The sequence below is a fragment of the Paramormyrops kingsleyae genome, chromosome 24 (genome assembly GCF_048594095.1).
Source record: "Paramormyrops kingsleyae isolate MSU_618 chromosome 24, PKINGS_0.4, whole genome shotgun sequence".
Classification (NCBI taxonomy): domain Eukaryota; kingdom Metazoa; phylum Chordata; class Actinopteri; order Osteoglossiformes; family Mormyridae; genus Paramormyrops; species Paramormyrops kingsleyae.
The window spans coordinates 7,608,322-7,625,624 of record NC_132820.1 but is presented as its reverse complement, the minus strand read 5'-3'; the positions used below and the strand labels follow the sequence as shown (position 1 = coordinate 7,625,624).

At 44.5% G+C, this 17,303-nt stretch overlaps 1 protein-coding gene across 5 annotated transcripts; it reads left to right on the top strand.

The window, feature by feature from the left end:
* The first annotated feature begins 2,298 nt into the window (after window positions 1–2,298).
* LOC111839538 (zinc finger protein ubi-d4-like) lies at window positions 2,299–16,807 on the top strand. Of its 5 annotated transcripts, none has more exons than XM_023803530.2 (12): window positions 2,299–2,431; window positions 3,760–3,920; window positions 5,158–5,265; window positions 5,406–5,587; window positions 6,151–6,243; window positions 6,865–6,949; window positions 7,988–8,029; window positions 11,709–11,846; window positions 12,332–12,463; window positions 13,268–13,380; window positions 13,548–13,629; window positions 13,802–16,807. In XM_023803530.2, exons 1-12 carry the CDS (start codon window positions 2,400–2,402, stop codon window positions 13,882–13,884), a joined length of 1,251 nt encoding a protein of 416 aa, XP_023659298.1. In that variant the 5' UTR covers window positions 2,299–2,399; the 3' UTR covers window positions 13,885–16,807. The 5 variants fall into 5 exon arrangements, with proteins under 5 accessions (XP_023659298.1, XP_023659299.1, XP_023659300.1 ...); XM_023803532.2 differs by having other exon boundaries at window positions 2,364–2,431; window positions 3,773–3,920; XM_023803531.2 differs by lacking the exon at window positions 7,988–8,029.
* Window positions 16,808–17,303: the final 496 nt, after the last annotated feature.

Genomic DNA, 17,303 nt, shown 5'->3' with positions numbered 1-17,303 from the left:
TTTTGGTCCATGTCAGTAGCCATTATTTTACTTTCTGTTCATGGGGCAGGAGTGACTGTGTTGGAGGTGGATTCATAGCATTTTACATATAAATACTCATCATGAACAAAAATAGTATCTGCATGAGCTCATGGGAGTTTTACTTACGCAAAAATGTTCTGAGGGCAGAAGGATAAATGATTGGTTCGGAGAGATAACCAATCGGATTTTACAATCTACAATCCGATTGGTTATCTCCCTGAACCAATCATTTATCCTTCTGCCTTCAGGGCATTTTTGTGTAAGTACAACTTCCATGAGTGCTGCATGACATAAATGAAGCTCCATGATAAATTAATCATGCTCGCACATGAGATCAGTACGTAGCTAACACTTTGTGGTTAATTGCTACATTGGTTAATTGCTACATTAATTGAGAATGTACCACTACATTATTTGTGCCTGAAGTATAGTGTTACCGTACTGTTTTTATTGAGAAAAAAAAGCTGAAAATAGGTGCTTGGGGTTTGCAACCTAGAGAAAATTGGGTTATTGTGCCATCCATTGCAGACAATAAATAAAAGATAATAAATAACTTACCCTGGCCCCTGATTGGTGGAGCGTGGTAGTGAGGCACACCACATGTTACAAAGACCCAACATGTGCTATTGCTGGTCTCAAGTCTTCAGCCGGCTTTGTCTGTATACACTGGGAAATGCAGACTGCAGACTTAGAGCCCTGCCAAATTCGTCAGATTACTCAGAATTTCAGTGGACAAATGTCTTAATCTGTGTTTTGGACGCCGGCCGTGTGCTCAGGACGGCAGCATCGCTGACGGGTGATGCACATTTCCGTCCGCGCGCCTCGTCTGTTTGCGGGGTAGCGTGGGTGCACCCAGACCGGCCTGGGAATCATCCCGGTCTCGCTCGCAAAGGGTCTCTGAGCGCAGAGGCACTGACCCTGAGAGAGCAGACACACTGGGAACAGAGGATGGGAAGGAAAGAGGGAGAGACACTAGAGACTGTCATGGACTTTGGCTCCATCTAAGTCCGGTGCTGCTGGTGTTTGTGATGTGTGGAGACGTGTGGCCGGTGCATGCTGTTCTAAATGAATCAGCCCCCTACTTGCTGTTAGCCCAGCCATACAAATGTGCTTTTTTCAATGTAACACCAACCCCTTTCTCCCCCTCTTTTGCTGAGAGGTTCGGTCCTAATTGTGCCTACGTGAAAAAGGCTGATTGAAGTGCTGTATAAGCTCCCAGTGGAATTAAGCCCCATCCTCTGTGCAAGACCCATTCAGAAGCTCTTTGTGACAGGATAGAAGGCAGAAAATACGGCTGGGAGCAGGGGTGGGGCAAAGCACGTAGGGCTTCTCTCCATTTAATGGGATTTGTTACTTGGGTTGCAATTCAATTGTGCTTGTGTTTTTTTGCAATTCTAAGTGAAGACAGTTTTTAAAAGCTTCTACTTATGATTTAATTTTCATTTAAAAGGCCTGCCAGAACTGTCATCCTTTTAAATGTATTAATCTTTTAATATAATAATAAAGTTAATTTGTATCCATTTAAAATGGTCGTTTTGTAATGGGAAGTGAGGGAATAATTCTGTCCTGTTAATAATTCTGTCCTAAGATGTGTGGTTCATGTTTGATCGTCAGTCTGGGTTTTTCCACACACATACACACACACATACACACACACACACACACACACACACACACACACTTATATACATATAGCATGTGTGTACATATGTAAGAGTCGACGGTCTGAACAGCTAACCAGTGCCCTCTACCGGCACAGTCATGTAAAGGTTAACGTAACAGGTTTTCCTGTCAGTACACTTTGTTGTACTGGCAGGAAAGTAATGAGACACGTGACTTTTAGCAGCACGTGTGATTGTAAAATATGTCAGTTTTGTCCATTGATCAAGAAATCACTTCACCCGCCCGTCCAAAGCTGTTACAATTTTATACAATATATGTAATGGATACATGATTTAAAATCAACGGATAAATTAAATGCTTAACCTCATGTATTTTTGAGTTGGATATAATCTCATATGAAACGAACAGTGCACATCAATAAAATATAGCTTAATTCATCTTTCATATTTTAATAATGAATATCTCTGTGCCGAGTGCCACTGTAATACATAAATAAATGAAAAAAGATTTGGGGACCAAAGCTGACGACAGACCAAACGATCTTGTAAATTCTCTTTGGAGTAAATATTTATTTTGGCTCAGTGTCATGAAACATTTCCAGAATATTGGGGCAGTCGGCTCGGGAGCGCAGGCGGCGCGCGGACAGGAGGACGCGCCGCCTGTCGACGCGCGGGCACGAGGACGCGCGGTCCTTCGTCCGCGCGCTCGCGCAGCCGCACTGCTGTCACACACTGCGAAGCGTATTCTGTGCGAAGATGGCGGCTGTCGTGGAGAATGTAGTGAAGCTGTGAGTGTCACTTTTTAATATATACGTGCGCTTCAAAAGCGAATCGCGTCGTTTGACTTAGGGGGTGGTGGGTTTCTGAGACCGGTGTACTCCGGGAGTCCCCATTAAAAGGCGCGGGGCAAGGGCACGGTAGGGTGTTCCGGGGGGGAGGCCGGGAGACCTAATGTGTGCCGCGCTGTCCGGCAGCTTTACCAGCTGCGGGGGTTTTCGCCCCCCTCTCTAAATTAGTTTTCCAACAGTCTCCTATCAAGTTTCACTCAACGAAGGGGTCCGAATGGCGACACCGGAACGCTGTTCCCCCAAACCGCCGTGGGAATAGCCGTTCCGTCGTGTGCAGCGCCGTTGTTCGTCGTCACGTCGCGTGTTATTATTGTATATGTGTTGTTGTTTCGCTTGTGTGTTTATTTTTTTACAAATATATGTTTTATAATAATCACATATTTGTGGTTTAGTACCGGTTTCCAGGCGAACCAGCCAACGGTACCGGCCGAGTTGACAGCTGGACAGTGAAGCCCGTTCGGTTTGCGGCCCGTCATTAGCTGTCATTGCCAAACCGGGGCTCAGTCTGCCGGCCCTTTTGCTTTTTTTGGCCCCGGTTTGCGAGCGGATTAACGCCGCCTCAAAGCAGCACCGAGGTGGCCGTTGACTCACGCAGCTCTGCGCGGCAGCTGCCTCACAAAAGAGCGCCTGTAACCGGCAGCAGTTCGGGAAGTTGCGGGCGGAGCTGCGGCCGAGGAGGGGCGTTCTGCTTTCGTGCTTTTTTTTCCGCCCCAGCACTTCTGCTTGGATATGCGTTTACAGCTAGAATAAGGCAAACGAGGATCTACTCTTTGAGCATTCGCCTGGCAGCTTGATATAGTACGGGCCAGTATAGGCCAGAATGCAAGCGTCATGTAAACGAGTCCAAGTAACACATGGCGTAATTCTCATTTAGGCCAAGTTTGGCTTAATTGGTAACTAAAAATCCAGTCATGTGCACATTCTTCTGGCCCCCCGCAAACATTTAATAATTAGCTAACTACTTGATTAGTTCCCCTGGGGCAGAGTTAATACATACTGCCACAGGCTGTGCTGTGTGCCTTTAAGATGTACCGAGATTATGAGATGAACTGTGGAGAAAATTATCACTATATTGGGCATGGGGGGTTCTTTAATATGTCATTCATGCAAAAGGAATGCATTGATCTGCTTGCTGTAAACAGCCTGTTATGTTCGGAAGTCCTTTGTTAACACGTCCTTGGCTCTCTTGCTATGCCCTGTGTTTGTGTGCGCGCGTGCGCATGTCTGTATCTGTACATGCGTGTGTCTGTTTGCGAATGGGAGCACAGGCTGGGAGAGCAGTACTACAGGGATGCTATGGAGCAGTGCCACAATTACAACGCGCGGCTGTGCGCGGAGAGGAGCGTCCGAATGCCGTTCCTGGACTCTCAGACAGGAGTGGCTCAGAGCAACTGCTACATCTGGATGGAGAAGAGGCACAGAGGTCCAGGTGTGTGCTACACACACACACCCACCCACCCAGGCTGCTTGGCTGTTCCGGTTTGAGCCAGTCAGAAGCAGTCTCGGCTGTAGCGCTCCCTCAGACATCCCTTTTCTGAATGCTCACCTTTCCCCCGTTGCTTGGTGACCTGATGCCTTGTCTGCTTTCCGTCTTAGCGAGTGGAATAGGGGGTTATTTGGTGGGGCTGTTCTGGGTAAATGCTGCCATTGTCAGTTGGATTTTATGTATTTTTTTTAAGGCCTATTTTTATTTCTAAGCTATTTGCATAGCTTAACATTCATTAAATTCGTTCATTCATTAAAAAGATCAGTATTAATAGGCAGTTTAGATATGAAACTGGCATCTGAAAAGATGTGCTTTGAGGATTTTTCCTAACTGGAACAGGTGATAAACTTGCATATTGTCGCTGTCTGATGAAAACTTTTTTGAGGATTGTAACTGTTTACTATAGATGGAATAGGCTCGTCTTGACTGCTGATAGCGTTTGACATCTACTTGACCTATGATTGTTTTATGAAGTCATCAGTCTAACTTGCATTTACGTTTGTACTAGTTAACGTTTGTATCCGTGATGGACATTTGTATGGATTATTTTATATTGCTAAATTTAACAACTTATCGTCGATAGCTAGCCGCCATCATTTTTAATTTTGAATATAACGTGAGATTAGTTTGTACCTTGTTGACACTGACATTTGCCTCGCCGATGGCGATCTACGCAAGTCCATTTAAAACATTAAACCGTTCACTGACGGCTGTGTAAAGAGAGGTGTCTATTTGTGGTGCTTAGAGTGTCCCATTACGTCGCTTTAGGTTTATTTTGTAAAGTCCTTTCAGCAAAACACGCTTTTTCAAGCTCCTGAAATAGTGGATTTTTGGAGACATCATTGGACATTGGCAGTATGTTAAAATTTGTAACTTCTTTTCCATTCATCAGAACCTCTATTTAGAGGCACTTGTGAAACTGGCAGCCGAGCCGAACATTCTGAAGACATCCTTGAAGGACTTTTAACCACTGGAACAAGCTGATTCTGTGGTGGTCGCAGTATCGGCTTTTTAATACAGATTTGTAATTAGTTTTAAGATCATTTGCGTCAGTTTCGCAGGTAGTCATGCCTCGATTAGAAATGCTTGAATCACTGACGATAATCATGTTTTCCGGTTTAACTCTCGGAAGGTGTTAATGCTGGCTTGGTTGTGTCCGACTCATGTATTTGTTGGTAAGGATTGGCTCCTGGTCAGCTGTACACATACCCCGCCCGGCGATGGAGGAAGAAGAGGCGAGCTCACCCTCCAGAGGACCCCCGTCTGGCGTTTCCTCCCTTGAAATCAGGTCCGGCTCACTCCTCAAGCAGAACCCCGGGGCCATTTTTTTACCGCATATGCGCCTCTGCTCCTTTCGCCTTGAGCGAGATACTTTTCGGGCTACTGACGCGTCTTATTTTTAAGCCTCAACCTTTTCTCCTCCCGCAGAGCTGGACCTGGGGCTGAAGAAGGATTCCTTGGTGTCTGCTGACGGTAGCAGCCTGGAGGCGCTGCTCAAGGGGGAGCCCCTGGATAAGCGAGGAGTCCCGGACCTCCGGGGGCCCGAGGAGGACCCCATCCTGGCTGAGCTCACCGGCGGCGGTCTGAACCCTGCCACCCGTGTCAGGAAGGTACGGTCACATGGCCGCACGTCGTTTGACGCAAGCGAGCTCCAGAAATAGATGCCGGCTGGGATTGCCGGCCTAGTTTTTTGCAGCGACCCTGAGCGGTTGCATGCATGTAGCGAGTTTTCCCAGTCAGCTGCCCATCTTTTGGAAGGATGCCGTGGTTATTCTTAACTGGCATCCGGGCTGAGCGTGGCGTGTTGCCGTCTGAAGGAACGTGACTGTGAAAGCTGCAGTCGAATAATACCGTCTTTCACTTTGTGGTGGCTTCAGAACCGGAGCCTTCTCTTCCTCCCCCTAGGGACAAGTGCAGGAACTGCCAAGTTTTCATGTGCATCTGCCTTATAGTTTATAGTGTTCTTTCATTCTCCTCCATGTGGCTGGTAGCGTTTAAATCCCACCTCACTCAATCAACACCGCCGATAAGTTCTGGCTTTTTGCTGAATCCATGAATGGATCACAATCGAAGAACATGACCCTGTCCTGGGGTCACATTCGGTGGAAACATAAGGAGCTTCTCAGGCATCCTTGTGACCTCTCTTCTATCTGATGGTACAATCTCTGTGCAGAGGATATTGGAGCCTGACGACTTTATGGATGACCTGGACGATGAAGACTATGAAGAAGACACCCCGAAACGAAGAGGGAAAGGAAAAGGAAAGGTAAGGCCCCCCCCCCCCCCAATGTGTGCCTATCCGTGTCTCTCCGCTAGGAAGAAAATGAGGCTTAAGGGTTATACATCTGAAGGTCTGGACTGGATGGTCCCTGATGTCCCTGGTGCTGGCTGGCCGCTCATCCACCCTCTCTGGAAAAAATTCTAGCATTATATCATCTGCGTCTGGGTTTAACAGGTGGACAGTTCAGGTCCAGAAAGTAAAAATCCACTCCAAGATCTTTGTCAGCCAACCGGTTGAGTACTGTGTGACTCTTTATACGCAACTGGTTGGTTGAAGCAAAATCTTGGAGTGGATTTTTACTTTCTGGACCTGAACTATCCACCTCTGGGGGTTAATACGGTCTCGTCGCAAAGCAATACAGTAGTTTTTTTTTTTTCCTTTCACGCGACTTCAGTTTGAGCTGCAAGGTGTCGAGTTTCTCCACGTATGACTTTCAGTGCTTACGTAAGAACGAGAGACCGTACACAAGTCCTGTAATGCTTCAGTTTTATTTATTTATCGCCAAGCACAATACTCGGAACACAAGCGAAACATGACTGTTGCACAGCAGTGAGGAGAACATGGTAACTCTGACTGATTATGTCATGCTGATGTCATTTCCTCCAGGGCCGTGGAGTTAGCAGCGCCCGAAAGAAGCTGGATGCAGCCGCCGCCGCCCTGGAAGACAGGGACAAGCCTTACGCTTGTGACAGTGAGTGACAAGGGACCTCTGGGGGACAGGAAGGGTGGGGATATGGCTGACTGGCCAAGGACCCTTGAAGCAAACAGTCCTGGAGTGCAGAAATCCTCTGTGTGTGTCTGCCGCTTGTCCGTCCACAGAGGGCTGTTGTCACCAGCCTGTCTCTCTGTCCAGGTCAGGATCAGGCCTTCCATGTTTGGGTTTCACAGACTTTTGTGCTTGTACTCGTCCTTCTCTTTGCACATAGGTCAAATCTGTCCGTTTTTGCTGTACTGGTGAACGACTGGAACGAGCTGACTAGTGAAGGCATATGCGTCGTCTGTGGCTTGTTGGCTCTTCTTGATGTATTTTTATTTATTCATTTTCTGTTAGATGTCTTCAGTTTTGCTTTAAACATGAAAGGGAGAAATTTCATTGTCACTTAAGCTCAGCCCCCTGAGGTGCACGGCATACCCTTCTGATTTTGGTGATGGTGACTGCGATAGTGAGATTTGGACAGGCAAGACCTAGCAGCGAGCATAAGCAGTTATAGAAATGGCTTGTGAATGAAAGGTTTTGGGTCAGAGTGACTGTATATGGTGAGGGGCCTAAAGGGGAACGGGTTTGCGTTGGGGGGGGAGGGGGCTGTGGAATTAAGCAGTGTGAATAGTGACACTGCAAGTTCCTTTGGTAATAAGTGTCAGTTTAGTCAATGGCAGTTTTAAATTTGTATCCATGTATCCAGCCATTTTATCCTATTCTGCCTTTTTGAAAGAATTTCACCCGAGGTTTGACATAACTTTAGATTGCCTTGTAGCCAAGCATACTGCAAGCTTCACTAGTTAGTAGTTAGTAGCACGGTTTAGACTTGCGACATTAGCTGCGAGTTCTGTCAGAAAGAATTTTGAGAGTAACTAGAATAACCACTTGATTTTCACTGTCTTTCCTTCTTTAAGGCAACACTACTATTGGGGAGTTGGTTAATTTGATTCTCTGGTTCTGTGAGCGCAGTTCTCTGAGTCTGTCTGTCTGCCCCCTCTCTCTCTCTCTCTCTCTTGTTCTCTCTTTCAGACACTTTCAAACAAAAGCATATTTCAAAACCTTCTGAACGAGGTATATTTCTCTCTCATTCCTTTTATTCTGCCTCTTGTCTGCTCATTGCTTGTATTTTTTTTTTCGTTTCCCTTTTGTTTTGTCTGTATGAACATGTGCATTAACACGCTGGGTGAATTTCTTGGTTTTAGTGCAGATTTTGTCTGCAGGATGGAATGGAATGAATTGCAGCCTTTTCTCTCTCTGCCTGCTGCTCTTGCAAGATTTCCACCTTGAATCCAGAGCAGAAGAGGAAATCTATGCTAGTGTCCACTCTTTCAAATTTGTATACAAAATGACAAATGAAGCAAGTGTTTTAAAACTTTGGTAAACAAGTGCATAAGTCTGTAGAAGCACAAGTTATGATATTCATATAGAATATTCTTTATTTGTCCCTACATCCATTAATCCAGCGCAGAGTCATGCAGATGATACGTATCAAACCTTAAAGTGAGGGTTAATGGTTTTATGGGAGAATAGTGCTTGCTTTTCTCTATAGTGACAGCTTGTAAGCTTTGGATAATGTTTTGATAATGTTTTGACAATGTTTATAGATCAACTCCAGGATTTCTGAAAGAATGCAGGATCATGAAGTCACCCACACACAAAATTCCGAAAACAAATGAATACACATGCCCTGATTGTATCGGGCGATACAACAACAATTGGCCATCGGCTAATGGTTAATAATGAGCCGTTATTTACTGCCAATAATTCCCTTTAAAATGATGACCCATATTGCTTTGCACACCCGCGTGCTAAACAGTTAGAATGATGTCCGCTGTGGTTATTTTAAGGTCGTTAGAAATGCATTTTGCAAACATCAATCTGCTAAAATTTCAAGAGGAGGATCTACTAATAAACATTTAACACACCTGATAATCAATATATACATATAGATATATACAGTTATAAAATATAGAGCTCTGTGGTCATGGACAAAGTGGTGCTTCATGAACCATTTGCTGTATTTTTTATTTTTTTTACCACACTAGATGGAGCTCTCTGTACAAAAAGGGCACAATGCACCCCCACCCCCCCCAAAGCAAACCAAGAGCACAATCTAGTGGGGTCAAAAAATACAACTGATGGCAGTGAAGCATCATTTTGTATATCACTAGTGCTTCGGGACTGGTGTTGTATGCCAGAATTGGTGTTTTCTTGCCAAAAAAAATACTTTTTCATATTTTTGGATTGTAATCTATTTCTAAATCATATTTGGGCGGCGTGTCCCTTTAAACTTACTCTCAGACGATCAGTATCGGCATCAGTTTTTTAAGTAATCGGCTGTCGGTACTGGCCACAATTTTCTCATCGTTGCATCACTAATAATTAACACGGATGTAACCAAGAAGTAGGTAATTTACAGAAAAGATGAATAACGTGAAATTTTATATATATCTGTATATATATATCTACACATATATCTGTATATATATTTAGTTGTGAATAGTGCAAAATGTTAGTCAGTTTATAGGGGGGGTGGGTTGCAGTCGTGTAAAAATAAATTTTCCAACCATTTTGCATTCCTCCACACTTCTTACCCCCTTCCATAATGTGGGTTTATATCCCGGAATTCTGTGAGTTAAGGAGGCGGGCGCCTTGCAGATTCTTGCCTCGAGGCAGGAGTGCCGAACGACAGACCACATCTTCCAGAGCAAATTCAGTTTCACCTGCTGGCTTTTGATCCAGCTCGGCTAAACGGCCGAGACAGAAATCCAGGTTGGCCCCCCTTTGCTTCTCCCTCCCTGCCTTAAACCCTTAGCTGATGCTTGACGGTGCCTTTTATTTCTCCACCTCGTAGGCATAAGTAGGCCAAGAGAACCTTTTATGCGTCGACATTTCCATGCGTAGAAGCGTTAAATTGACAGACCTTTCCAGAATTAGCTCTTCCTGCCAAATTCGCTTAAGCACACTAGCGTTTTATCCCCCACGGCCCATCTTAAGCGTTGAGGCAGATTATGTAATGCATTCCGGGAAGCATTTACTGGCTGCTGAGGTCCTGAGAACATACTGGCGGGACATGTTGACCAGCTGGCATTAGTGGCACTATGCTTTGTTCCCATTCTCCTCCCTCGTCGTGTGCTAACTTCCCATTCTGTCCCGTCCCTTCACGTAGCTTTGGTTCCATGCATCTGCGTTTGCACCCATCGTCCATGTGTGTCTCGTGCCTCCCTCTCCTCTGCCCTTTGACCTCAGAGTGAAATAGAGCCTATGCTTTTGTTTTGAGCCAGCTCCAGGTCGGGGGTGGGGGGGGGGGGGGCTTTGCAGCTTCAGAGGGTTGGTGGCCTTGCCTGTGGTGGGGTTGGGGGCGAAGAACCGAGTGCTCAGTCAGGGTTACTAACAGACTGCTGCACGGTCACCATTAACCGGTTCACTAACATGAGGATATGGAGATGCATTGTGGGTTTGAATGGCATGCTGGTACTCCATCTGTACCATTACAGGGAGGGTGTCGGCGTTTTGTTTTTTATTTCCCTGTTATCTTATGAATGCTTTTAAAGCCTCGACGTGCTGTGGAACATGTAAGTCCATGAAATGGTTCAGTGTACGTCGTATGCGAAAGTTTGGGCACCCCTGGCCAAGTTAAATATTTAGTAAATCGTGTAAGTTGGGGTGGGTGGCACGGTGGTGTAGTGGTTCGCACTGTCGCCTCACACCTCCGGGACCTGGGTTCACGTCTCTGCGGGGAGTCCATGTGTGTGGAGTTTGCACGTTCTCCTCTTGTTGTCGTGGGGGTTTCCTCTGGGTACTCCTCCTGGTTTCCTCCCACAGTCCAAAAAACATGCTGAGGTTAATTGGACTTACCAAATTGCCCGTAGGTGTGTGTGTAAGTAAATGGTGTTGTGTGTGCCCCCTGCAATGGGTTGGCGTACCACCCTGGGTTGTTCCCTGCCTTTCGCCCATAGCCTCCTGGATAGACACTGGACCACCTGCGACCCTGAATAGGATAAGGGTCGCGGGTTTTTGTATGCGGGTTTTCGCTGCAACTCCCTAATTAAATTTGAACAACTGACCTAAAGGTTAACTCAAAAACCAGCATACACACTGGCCCTTTGTGGGTAAAACTACCTACTCCTGGTGTAAGTGAAAAGTAGAGAACTTGTGCATGCCGCAATTACGGTTTTATTTTTCCCTATGTTTTGACGCATTGACATTTGCAAATATGCTGTTTTTTAACACACTTTCCAAAAGGTTTTCTGATTTTCACTTGCATAATTGAATAAATATGTAATTTGGCCAGGGGTGCCCAAACTTTTACACACAACCGTAAATCCAACCATATGCTATGAAGTCAGCTTCGTGCAACAGGCGTAAAAGATTTTTGCAAACTCTGCGAGTCACGTTGTTCGACCCAGTCTTCCCTCTGTTAGAGTATCTTGCAAATAGTTTACAAAAGAAATCTCTTAAATGTTCAATAAATGTCAATGGTTTAATCTCTTTTAAGAGGGGATATTAAAAAGTGATGAATATGTTTCTAGTAGTCAAAGAGCAACATTTATTATGGCGCAATTGAAATGGCCTTTAAAATGTTACTGGTAATGTTTCTGCCTCATTTAGTCCAATTGCTGATGGAGTTTCACTTTATGGGGTTGAAGAGTGGAGCACAGCGGTGTAACGCTGTGAGCGCTGACTGCCACGACCCCCAGGGGTGGCTGTATGTTCTCTGTGTGGTTGACACGACCGCATTCGGTTTTAGTTTGTGGGAAGCGCTACAAGAACCGCCCTGGGCTGAGCTACCACTACACCCATTCTCACCTCGCGGACGAAGAAGGTGAGGACAAGGAGGAGGCTGAGATGCACGCTCCAACCCCACCCCAAGTGGATGAACCCAAGAGTAAGTGACCCAGACATCACCGCCCGACTAACACAATGTCAGAGTATTGAGGAACGTGTCCGATGGTACAGTGGATGTTGTAATGGATGAAAATAGACCATTAAAGTGGAATACGCCCTCTGATATCAATGACAAATGTAGAAAAAATAGACGGTAAATTTAGCATCGTGTGGTAATTGTAATTTGTTGTTTATAGACTTGCAGTGAAGTTTGATTTTTTTTTTTTTATTTGCACCTTGTGTTATGAAAATATTTTTAATTCTTTCAATATTACTAGTAATTCAGATAAGCTAATTTTTTTTATTTATCGATCAACAAAGTTCATCTGAGCTATTTGGAAAATATCCTATACTTTTCTTGAGGGCACGTTGGTCAGAATCAGAACTTTTTTCGATTTTAACATTTGACCTGGCACTCTCAGGATGAACAGGTACCGTCCCACTTTTACTGCTCACAATCATGTGTCCCGTTTCATGCCAACCCAGCGCCCAAGAAAGGACCCGATGGCCTGGCGTTGCCCAACAATTACTGCGACTTCTGCCTGGGCGACTCCAAGATCAACCACAAGACGGGCCAGTCGGAAGAGCTGGTGTCGTGCTCTGACTGCGGGCGCTCAGGTACGACAGATGGAGATCCTTCTCTTAACAGCTACCCAGTGTCCCCCTAATTAAAATAATTCACTAATGCACCCTTGGGACTTACTGAGGCTTCCAAGTATGACTGAAATGATGAGTAGTTGAGATGTTCCTTAAAAGAAAAAAAAAAAAAACTGAGGACGCATGATGATAACGGCACAACATCGGTATTGGGCGATAAAACCTTAAGTTCATTATTGACGATGGCACATATGAAAATTTTGGCTGATGAGCCTGGAAGATGTGGTGCCATGCTAGCTATGTGCACGCTACGACACAGGAGTGTGTATTATGAAAAGGTAAAACACTCATTTAATGCTACCGATTTAATTACGCATCTTAACAGTCGTCATCCTGAACAGTGCGAAGACTTTCTGGGAAGTGGGAAAGAAAAAAAATCAGCGCTAACGAAAAACTGTCAGTAGCCTCTACTTCATTTATTTCACTAAAGAAATAGGTGCCACTTTACAATAAGGCTACCCATATAACGGGTTTATGAATGTGTTATAATCTGGTTATTAAGTAGGTTTATTAGGCAGTACTTTCAGCTTTGGGTAATTTGAGCTACCAATGCTGTGGAGGTGCGACTCCGTCAATTCGGCTGAACAAACATCGACTGCTTTCTGCTCACCTTGGTTGCATCCCAACATATTTTTGCAGTGGTGTCTTATTATCCAGCACATGCATGTAGCCTGATATCTAGATAGGGGGCTTTGGATCCCTGGCAAAAAAAAAACTGTCTGAGTGATTCTGCACCCCCCGTCCCCGTCTTTCCTTGCCCAACAGGTCACCCATCCTGCTTGCAGTTCACCCCTGTCATGATGGCTGCTGTCAAGACATACCGCTGGCAGTGTATCGAGTGCAAGTGCTGCAACATATGTGGGACCTCAGAGAATGACGTGAGTGGTCCTTCCACACCGAGTCTTATGTTCGATAGCTATAGAAGCCTCAGCCAAAATGGAGGGAAATTGAATGTGTAAAGGGTTGAACTGTACCTCTCCTCAGTATCCCAAACCCGCTGCCCCTGGAGAACGTTCTCTGTGAATGTTCTGGGCTTTCTCCACAGGACCAGCTGCTGTTCTGCGACGACTGCGACCGAGGGTACCACATGTACTGCCTCAGCCCCCCCATGGCCGAGCCCCCAGAAGGTAACGTCCCAAAGGCTACTGCTTCCAGTCTCGTGTCCAGAAAGCGTTGTTTTGCCTGAAAGCTGTTGACGCAGATGTAGGATAGCATGTTGACGTAGCGATTAGCCGTTTGCAATTAGCCGATCGTCACACAGAAGCGATTTATCCTTCACTCTTTTACCTCCTCCCACAGGAAGCTGGAGTTGTCATTTGTGTCTGGACCTCTTGAAAGACAAGGCCTCTATATACCAGAACCAGAACGCACCCCCATCTTGATGGGTTCTACCACAACCGTTCTTCAGTATCCCGTTTCCTGCCATCATCCCCCCTACACCATTTTCCTATTCCTAACTTAAGAGGAGGTACCATAGTTGAGGCCTAGAGGTACACTGGTGGCCTCCAAAAAGGGGAGCCAACATGTCCTGACCCTGCCCCTCCAGCAGGGGGAGCCACTTGTCCATGCTTCTGCCACCTCCTCTCTGGTTTGTTCCCACTATGACTGTTACACAGTTTTGAAATCCGCAGCCTTTTAAGCAGTTAGCCAATCTACCGAACTCAGATAACCCTAGTGTGTCTTGATTTTTTTTTTTTTTTTTCGATTTTGAATTGTTTTTTTAAATTTTTTATAGTTGATCACACCCAGTGATTGTTTTGCTAATGAGATGCTTTTCCACCGTATCGGGCAAATACACCATGCTGGAAAGCCAGTAGAGTGAGCTGCAGACTTCAGAGTTTGTACAGAACCATCAGCTTTTCAAAGAGGAAGGAACGACTTGTAGAACGTGCACTTGCAACAGTCGAGAGCCAAACTATCTGATTCTAAAGGAAGACTATCCCTTGTTTGTTTCTGAGACACATGTAGATGACAATTCTGTGTGTAGAAGACCATTTAGCATGCCAGTTCTTGTTCTTAATAAGGAATGGTAAATCTTTCATATTTATATTACTTGTGTAGCATATAATGGTGTGAAAGTATTTAAAACCTGGAGCGTAATTTGTTTATTATAGTCGTTACTACTTTGGATGTTTTTTTGTTTTTTTTTATTATTATTTTTTTTTTACAAAAAATGTTACACATTTCACACCAGCCTGAAGCCAGAGATTTGAGAAGTGAGAAGGAAATCAGCTTAGAGGCTGCTGATGTGCTTGTGTACTGTGATCTCCAGTAAGGCTCCCCTTTGCACTATCCGGGACCTCGCTTGCGGTTCACACGCTGATTGGTTTGGTTGGAAAGCCTCGATCAGATGTGAAGTAGATCATGTCGGTATGTCAGTGTGAGGCGCTGTGATTGGTTTGTGAATTTAAGGGGGCGCAAAGAGCCTCTTCTGCTCATTGATGTTTGAGGCTAAATTCTCCTTCGTGGATATTTTTGGGCGCATCCTGTCAGGTAGTTCCTCTAATACTATAATTATGGCTTTTTCAAAGCCAGTATAGATGGATCTCTTATTGAAATGCTGCCTTGTTCTGTGGACACGAGGGATTGTAGATAGTTGTATGGGTTATGGGAGAAATGTTGCTGACTTAAAGAGATTATCACGGTTAAAGTATTTTGTTGTTTCTGGGTTGTCTGTCCTAGAATGTGGCCTGGATGGTTTTACCAGAGGTTATCTGTCACTTTTAAGTTGTCTCTCTTTTTTTGCCTAAAAGTATGACTTTCAGGTAAGAATCAATAACTGAAACGGAACCAAGGAGAACCGACAGCCTGAACCTTAGAGGAATTTTCTGCATTTTGCTCGTTCTTGCTCAAGGAGAAAATTTGGGGCGTTTCTTGAGGGTGTAGCGTCTGTATTGGGCAGCCAGCAGAGGGCAGTGTTGAGCTGTAATTGCTGGTGTGAAGTAGAAGATTCCTTGTTGGTCCACATCTGCCTTCTGGCTTCCTTGTGTGTTTTGCGCAATGCCTGCTGGATTTTTTTCCCTGTCTCTCATTGTCTGAAATGATGTCATGGAGAATTGAAAGCTGAAGTGAAACTGGGCCATTTATTGATAAACAGGGCAATCCCATCTACCCATGGCCTGGAACTATGTACTTGTGTTATAACAATGAAGGACCGGTGTGTCCTCACTGTACTGTAGATTTACTGTAGGTATTGTAGATTCCTCTTTAAAGTTCAGGTATGTGTTGTTTTTAAATGGCAAGAACTTAAAACACATGCATATTCAAAGATGACAACTCTATACAGACAGATATGAGTTCTATACAATGAATATTTGCTTTATGAGCACAATTCTTGCATCGAGTTACACGTTTTAGTTAACTCTTCTAATTACGCGATTAACTCTTTGAAACTGGTTACCGTACATGTCGGATGCGCTGAAGGTTTATTTCAGGTCTTGTGTGTCGGTCAATGTTTTGCAAGGAAATATCGCGTCGTATTTGCGCATCAGAGAAAAGCAGGTTATGCACTATAAACAGGATATACAGGTCTTGCCCCCACCCAACCCCATGTTTTTATTGGATTCACTATTATGCCCAAAATCCAAGATAGGTAACCTTCTTAAAGTTTTTACCTCGCGTAATAGTATTTCTAGAAACATCTGCCTAGAAACCTCCCCCCACACACACACACATTTTCCACTTTCAAGCAGTGACTAAGTTCAGAGTTGATCGTTGAGGGCCAGGCTTTTGCAGGTTACAGAAAACACTTTGAATAGGCCGTGACAGGCACCTAAAACATCAATCAGGTTTAATGGACTCTCATGATAATTGCTTCATTAATGCAATTAAGGAAAAAATTGAGGGTTGAGTGAAAGTCAGCGGAACCTGCAGCCTTCTGACCTGGGCTTGGAACCACAGGTTTACAACACCACACGCGCAAACACACAGCTGTTAAGCTCTTTTTCACATATGTACGTACAGTTGGAACATTGGAGGTCTTGCGAAGTATTCAGATGAATTTCTTTTGTTAATCATGTTAATCTTTTTTTTTTTCCTCAGTAGCTATAACTAACCATTTCTTCCTAAAGCATTATGAGAGTATAACCTTGTTTTCTTTCTTTCTTTGAAAAATAAAATTTACAAAAAAAGACAGTTAAATCGGTGGCCACTGGAATATTAATGTTTTGGTTGTTAAAAACTTTCATGGTGTTTGTTGGGTTCAGCTGAAGCTTTTTTAGGAGTCGTATTTGGTTTTTCTTGGGATGTTTTTTATGTTACAAGATTTTTTTAAGAAAATAAATATTTGGCACAGACTCCATTTTACTTCTGTAGTATTTTTTCCCACTATGCACAATATGCTTAACAAATTTTGATTACCTTTAATGTAATCATTTCAGTATTAAACTGGAAATTAGCTGCACAGATATACAAGGAGCATACATACAGAGCAAAGTTTTACTGTCTTTTGATATGGAAAATATGAAACTCTTGGCATTCTTGATATTTTATCATAAATGCAACACGAGGTCTTTATTCTCCTCCTGGTGCCTTGGAAACCACAGCGGATGACTATTTTAACTCCTGTAAATCTCTCAGGGGGTGCAGTATCCTTTTTACGAAAGTGTCTCCCAACCCGGTCTTTGGGGACCTGCAGGCAGTCCACGTTCTTTTTTTTGGGAGCTGGGAGGGAGCAAAAACGTGGACCCGGCTGGGGGTTCCTGAGCACTGGGTTGGAAAACACTGCTTTGGGAGACTCAGCTACTGGAGATGGTCACACAGTTAGGCTTCGAACAGGCATAACAAATGCCCGTTAACACAA

Coding starts and splice junctions, on each gene's coding strand:
- LOC111839538 (XM_023803528.2), top strand. CDS start 3,683: ATGCCCTGTGTTTGTGTGCGCGCGTGCGCATGTCTGTATCTGTACATG. Junction 3,921..5,157: donor GAAGAGGCACAGAGGTCCAG/GTGTGTGCTACA, acceptor TTTGTTGGTAAG/GATTGGCTCCTGGTCAGCTG. Junction 13,630..13,801: donor CATGGCCGAGCCCCCAGAAG/GTAACGTCCCAA, acceptor CTCCTCCCACAG/GAAGCTGGAGTTGTCATTTG.